The 7,500-nt window shown below is 44.1% G+C and overlaps 1 protein-coding gene across 1 annotated transcript in view; it reads left to right on the plus strand.

The window, feature by feature from the left end:
- Positions 1–7,500, plus strand: part of gabra3 (gamma-aminobutyric acid type A receptor subunit alpha3) — a 63,874-nt gene that overhangs the window by 122 nt on the left and 56,252 nt on the right. Inside the window, exons 1-2 of the mRNA XM_030793179.1 lie at positions 1–2; positions 2,393–2,460. The exon at positions 1–2 is cut by the window's left edge and continues 122 nt beyond it. Of these exons, the coding sequence (XP_030649039.1) occupies positions 2,458–2,460 (3 nt within the window). The 5' untranslated portion in view covers positions 1–2; positions 2,393–2,457. The remainder of the gene's footprint in view (positions 3–2,392; positions 2,461–7,500) is intronic.

Genomic DNA, 7,500 nt, shown 5'->3' on the forward strand with positions numbered 1-7,500 from the left:
AGGTGAGGTGAAGAAAATGCCCCCCCCCCCATCCCTATCCTTAATATTGTCTACACCCCCCCCCCCTCACCCCGGGACCCAATGTTCATGTTCTGATGTCCAAATTCTACACTGAGGGACTCTGAGTAATGCTGACGGTTTGGTTCAACGATCAACTCAGCGTCTCTGACATCCTTCGACGTGGGATTCATTATCAGCTCTGCTCTGTGAAGCCGAGGTTTCCAGCCTCCCTCTTCTCTCACTTCCACCACGGCTCCTGAGCCCCTCCACTCTTAAGATCTCTCACATCTCCAGAGCCCTCTCCTCTTCTTACTTATGGCTTTTTTTTTACCCTTTCTTTTAGATCCAAAAAAAAAAAAAGAAGAAAAAAAGAAAAACGTTCAGTACTCCAAAATTCTCTCAGATCCATAACAGTTCCGAAAAGACCTCCTCCTCCTCCGTCACATCCATCTCCCCTTATCTCAGATCCGCGCTACAGATTGTGCGAAGGAGCTCATTGGTAGATGAGTTCTCGTCTCTTCACGGCACGATGATGTTTATCGATATCAAACAAAACGAAACGGCGGAGCGGAGCGGCCGTTCTCCAGAGATCAGCCGCGATGCGGGTGTCTGAGACGCCTGGGGTGTGGGGCTGGAGTGTGCGTGTGCGTGTATGTGTGTGGGGGGGCACGTATTTAAGCTCCACAACAGAGATGGTGTCAGTGTTCCATCAGGATGATGGGGTAACACCCACCACAATTCTCTGGCCACAATTAGAAACAAACGTACTACTGCCACAGAGAATGTGAAAAGTCAATTCTGTGTTTCAGGCATCTGAAAAACACAGCAGAGGTTTGTAGTGCTTTATTTGATTTTGGGGGAAAAAAAACAAAAAAAACAGGCATTGTAGGTCGTAAAAGGCCTGTAGCAGCCGTGGGATTTGTTGTAATCCTATGCTTCTGAAGAGACAGAGTTTTTTTTTTTCTCTCCCTCCACCAAATCCACTCAGAGTATAAAAGTTGAATGCCTGCGATTTTGGATCGTAAATGGACTAGACGACCTAGCTAATCATATTTCGTAAATAGCAAAGAGACATCCATTAGAGCATTCTCTTGGGTTCTTTTCCCTCTTTACGATGATGTCTAACGGAGCAGGGACTTGATTGCCCTCGAAATATGCCAAATCTGAGCTTCATCTTTGCGACAGGCAGTCAAAAAAAAAAAAAAGGAAAAAAAAAGAAAAAAGAAGACCTAGGATGGGGCTAGTCTTAAGTGGGAAGCCATGTTCTGTTAAGACGGGGGCTGGACCACTTCCATCAGAGCGGTTCTGACGGGTTCAGGCCCAGAAACCATCGAGCGCAAAGCCCAGTTCTGCCTCTAAGCCAGAGCTGTCGCACGGAACAAAACGCTCTGATCTCATCGTCGTGTGGCTGCGAGTCTTGTCCCTACAACCCCATCTGTCCGTCAGGAGAACTTTGATTCACGCCTCACTGCAGACGCTGCTGATTCGAGGCGTCCCTAGAAATCCTGCGTTTGAGTTTTATGTTCTGTTTCTCCTCGTTGAAAAAAACAAAACAAAAAAAACTGTTGCCGACTCTACTTGTCAACATATTTGAAGCATCTTCAGGACGTTGACCTGTTATGTTTGTATCTATGTTTCTGCAGCGAGGTGTGATGCGGAAATCCTGCATTTGAGTTTTATGTTCTGTTTCTCCTCATTGGACACACCTGTGGTCGACTCCCAGGAAATATGTAAATGTCCTATGGACTTATTTACCTGCCAGTCTATGAAAAGCATCTCAAAGATGTTTATCTGTCATATTCATGTCTACATGCAGTGTTTGAGTCTCCCACTCATCTCTTTATAGAAGCTGGGTGTGCCGTTTGATGTTTAGGCTAAATTTTAAAGATTACCCCTTTATGCTAAGCATCTGAGAGGGGGGGGGGGCATTTTTAAAAACCAATCTCAGAATGTTATTGCTTTAAATATAAAGTCAAAACCAATTTGAGGATATGTATTTCACAGTTTGGGAGGGGGTGTTGTTTTCCTTCAAATGTTCAATAAAGTACTGTCTGCGTATCAACGTTTATGCTAATGACACTAGCTGTTATGTGCTGTGTAATAAAAGTATAAGCTTAGAGAGATGCGAACAGAAGCATTTATTTTTTTTCCACACGCCCTCCCTCTTTCTCTCTCTTTTTCTCTTTTTTTGCCTTGGCCGTGGCTCATTATTTGTTGTTGATTTGTCTGTGTGCGGTAGCAGACCGCTCCGTCATTAGTGGCTGTTGTCTGGCACTGGAAAGTGATGAATTTGTTTGCCTCTTCATGGACTGCGTTAAAGATTAGCCTCAAAGATCCTAATTTGTCCAAGTTTTACATAATCACTCTCTCTATCTTTTTCTTGTCCCATCAGAGAGCGTGACGGAGGTCAGGACCAACATCTATGTGACCAGCTTCGGCCCTGTATCCGACACCGATATGGTAAGTCAGCGTTTGCAACATGCTACGCTAATTGGCGGCCTCTGCGCTAACACATGCTAATGTTGACCGTCACAGGGCGCAAACTGAACATGCTTTCAGCTTGACAGGAGGCCTTATTAAATTCAAAACTCCCTCAGAGCTAGTCTTGTTTCCTGTTTTGTTGAGAGGAGATGAATGAACTCAACACACAATGGAGATGTTTTTCTGTCATTCTTCTTTCTTTCTTTCATTTTTATTTATTTTATTATTTTTATTTGTTTTTGGTTTTTATTGGTTGGAGAAAATGGAGAGAAGATTTGCTTGTCAGATTCACCTCGAAGATGACTGCAGGAAGGACTCCTTCTCCATTCTTCTCAGTCCCAAAAAAAAAAAAGAAAAGAAAGAAAGACAGAAAAAAAAAGAAAAAGCAGTGCTCTCTCCTTTTAGAGAGAAGCTAATTGGCTGGGAGGTTGTGTTCAGGGAAACACATGTGTCTTAATCATACACACAATTGGTCTTTGGCACCAGCAAATGGATGGGCAAAAAATGGCCAAGGCTCTCTGTATTCCACTCAAGGCTCCAATTTCAATAATGCTGAGAAGAAGAAGAAGAAAAACCCAGTCATGGTGTGTGGACCATAATCAGAGCTCAACTCACACAGCAATAATTAAACAGGTTAACACACACACACACAATGGCCATTTGTCTTTTAAAAGCCATTAAAAGCTAATTTCCAGATTTCATTTATTCATTACCAGTGCCTCTTTAAGTAAGATAAAAATATCAGTATATTAAAAAGGATGATTTTACGTAGCGCAGAGAGAAAGGGAGAGCCACAGAGCTGTATCCTAATTAGCCTGATGTTGTGGAATATCTGTTGAGCTCTGGACAGTTTGTTTGGATCCGGGCGATGTAGCTATCTTGCCGCACGGACACACACACACACACACACACACACACACACACACACACACACACAGACTACAGATGTAGTTTAACAGCTGTATGCTGTCCACAGGGACTGAGGAAGACCCCTCTCGTCACCCTTAAAATTAGTACCAATGCCTCACAGCCAAAAAGAACGTAGCGTGATGTTTCTGATGTTTGTGATGGTTTTTCTGCCTCTCAGGAAAACACGGCCTAAACACTGTGAAGGTTCAGTGTGTTTGAGGTTGGTTGGTTGGTCAAACCTGTGTGTGTGTGTGTGTGTATGTGTGTGTGTGTGAGATAGCATTAGAAGAGTCATAAAAGTATGAACAATTTCTGCCTGAGTAGTAGACTGAACATGTTTTCTCTCCCTTTTGTTTTTCTCTCTCCCTCTACCTCTCTCTCTCTCTCTCTCTCTTTTCATCTGTCTCTCACACGTTTCTTCTCTCACATAATTCTTCCCCTTTTTTTCCTGACTTTTCTTTCTCGGATAATCTTTCACCTGCTCTGTCTTCATCTACTCCATGTCTGTGTCCTTTTCAGGACCCTGTCTCTCTCTCTCTCACCTCATCTGTCTCTCTCTCTCTCTCTCTTTCTCCCTCTCACTTCATCTCTCTCTCTCTCTCTCTCTCTCTCTCGCTCTCTCTCTCTCTCACTCTCTCGCTCCATGTCTCTCCTGCTTGTTTCCCTGTCTTTCTTGTATTTTTCTCTGTTTCTCCCTCTCCCTCCCTGTTTGAAGTGTTTTTTTTGCTGCTGTCTGTTGAAGGCTGTGCTGGGTTTGAGTCTGGTCTGACTGTCTCATCTGTGAGTGTCACTCCTGATTCGTCATGGCCCTTCCTGCAGCCCGTGGGGTGGATTGTGAGGTTCGGCATTTTGGGGAAGGAAGCTTTACTCTGGGGGTCTCTCTTGTGAGTCAGGACGTTCCCCTCTCATTCCCACAACCTGTTCTGCCCAAAAAAAAAAAACCCTCCAGAGATATCTATCTGTTCTCCCCCCTCGCTGGACCCCATCTTTAAAAGAATTTTATCACATGGGAGGAAAGACGGAAAGCTCTTATCACTCTCTCCCTCTCTCTCCCTCTTTCTCTCTCTCTCTCTCTCTCTCTCTCTCTCTCTGTCTCTCTCTCTGTCTCTCTCTCTCCCTCTCTCTCTCTCTCTCTGGGCCTGTGAAAACTAGGCCTTCTCACTGGCGAGCTGATCCCTTAGCGTGGTGATGCCCCTTCTCATAAGCTCTATAAACAGTGCTGAGTTTGAACTCATCTGACCTTAGAACTGTTGGCTTCATTATCTCAGACCACAGACCTCAGTACTGTTTATTATCTCAGACCACAGACTTCAGTACTGTTTATTATCTCAGACTACAGACTTCAGTACCGTTTATTATCTCAGACTACAGACTTCAGTACCGTTTATTATCTCAGACTACAGACTTCAGTACTGTTTATTATCTCTGACTACAGACTTCAGTACTGTTTATTTCCTTAGACTACAGATTTCAGCACTGTTGGCTTTATTATCTCAGACTACAGATTTCAGTGCTGTTGGCTTTATTATCTCAGACTACAGACTTCAGTACTGTTTATTACCTTAGACTACAGATTTCAGCACTGTTGGCTTTATTATCTCAGACTACAGACTTCTCTTAGGGTGGGTTTTTTCGACCGGCACAGTGAAGTGCTTCTTTTCCGCCCCAACTCATCACTCTTCTCTTGGTAATTGGCCCCTATTTCTGCGACCAAATTGTGTTTCTTATATGTTTGTGTGTGAGTGTGTGTGTGTGTGTGTTTAGATGTACAAAAGAAAAATAACTGCGGGGAGCAGAAACCCGGGATGCTACTACTATAAGTGATTTTCCTCACAAACACAAATGAGGAGGAAAGACAGCGTTTTATATGTGTTTTGTTTTTTGTTTTTCTGTTATGGAGCAAGAGTCAGACGTCCACATCCATCACAGACCCTGTCCTTGCCCGGGGTGGGGGGGGGGTGGCACGGCCAAATTAGTCCTCCCAGCTCCAGAATAAGGAAATCCTGAGGTTAACAGAGACTTAACCGACATTGTTTTTTTTTTTCACGTTCCTCCCAAGTACGTGTCCTTCCCGGGAAAATCTCATCCCGTTCCTTATACGCCACGGACCTCTCATTTCCTTCAGACTCTGCCTTTATTTTATTCTCTTTTTTTTTTATCCACCGTGCAGGTTTGAATTTCCTTCTTTGTCATATTATGACAAACTCCGATTCGATGTTGTCCTAAGTGTTCACAGCTTAAGAGCTGCAGACTAGGAGAAGACAATTTGCATCCCTAATAGGTCGCATCCTGCAGGAGCTGCTACTGTGTTACCATGGCTACGTGTCGTTATGCCTTTTTTCTTTTTTTTTTTTTTTTTTTGCAAATCCGCGCTGTGTAATTGCCAGTCAATTTAAGACCCCTAGTCTTCCAAGTCCCGTTCGTAAAGGCATGTATTAAATGTATTTGTTATTATTATTTTAGACAGTCTTCAACTTGTTTACATCCCTCTCTCTCTCTCTCTCTCTCTCTCTCTCTCATAACTCTTATCGTCACTAATCGGAGACAGGAATTAGGGAGAAAATTTGTCAGGAATGCGACTGTTTTCAGTTATAATGACATTATGATCAAGTGCCTTTCCCGTCACAGACGATCTCGTGTGTGTTTAAATCAAAAAAGACCATCTGTCCTTGAACGAGCCTGAAAAACTGTCTTTTTTTTATTCAGTTCTTTATTTATTTACAAGACTAATTGCGCCGAAAAGCAAAAGAAAAGCGGTTACAAGCAAGGTCTGTCGCTAACGTAATCATCGTTCACGTGAGGTATTTGGCGAGCGCGTCTTTTTTTTCCCCCTAGCCATACCGCTAGACTCTGAGGGCTTAATTTCACATGTCATAAAATCAATATTAATCAGGCATGAAGAGAGAGGCGAGACAGCTCTGAGCGGGGCTAGCTGGGTGTCAAGGGAAACGGGGACCTATTTAAAACCGACGGTCTTATTCAAACTGCCGAACGGGTGTGGAAATACGCGCTCCTGTGGCTAGTTTAGCCGAGTCTCACTGGTTTTCTGTTTAGCCGAGTCTCACTGGTTTTCTGCGGGGGAAACCATCCTCCTCTCGCCGTCATCTTTCTTTACATCTTCATCTGCCAAGTCTCAGTCTTTTTTTTTTTTTTCTCTCACAAGCTCAATGCTACTCCAATTACCGCTTAGCATACAGACACACACACACACACACACACACACACACACACACACACACACACACACACACACATATACATACACATGAGACAAAGACAGGCCCCAATCCACTTAAGGCTCATGCTTTTTCTTAAATTTGACGTTTTGTGCCAAAATAAATCAACGTGGCCAAAACTAGCGAGTGCCGTGGTATTTTCCACGGTGCAGTCCTCTGTCATGATTGCAGCTTTGTACGTCATCACGGCTAACAATTTTAACACGTTCAAAAGCCTTAATTAAACCGCACAGGCAGGCAGCGCACGTGTAGCCAACAGAGGGACGCGGTCTGGGGAAATCGCGGTTCCGACGCTGGAGTTAATTGGCGTTCCAGTAATAGAACACCACCGTGATCATTCCTAATCAAGTGTCCGTATCGATCCCCCTGAGGATTCTGTCCGACCTGACTGATACAACCCGGCAGCACAGTCCATGAAACATGATAATGACTCGTTAGCTTAGCGGAGCCATAGCACACATCACTGTGGATTCCTGGACAGCGTATAGACATGTAGTGCATTGATATTTAACACTAGCGGTTAGCTGTCAGGTTTTTTCTGGCCTAGCCCACTGTAGGCTAACATGACGGGAAATGTATCAAGGACGCAAGCACCCTATTTCACATTTGCCTTTAAGCCTCACCCACAGAGATGCACACAGACACACACATGCACACGCATGCACGCACATACACACGCATGCATGCACACACACACGCATGCACACACACATATACACATGCACATACACGTACGTACACACACACACGCACACACACACACACATGCACACACACATACACACACGCACGTACAGGTACACACACACACGCATGCACATATACACACATGCATGCACACATACACATATGCACGCGCACAAACACACACACA

The sequence above is a fragment of the Chanos chanos genome, chromosome 16 (assembly GCF_902362185.1).
Source record: "Chanos chanos chromosome 16, fChaCha1.1, whole genome shotgun sequence".
Classification (NCBI taxonomy): Eukaryota; Metazoa; Chordata; class Actinopteri; order Gonorynchiformes; family Chanidae; genus Chanos; species Chanos chanos.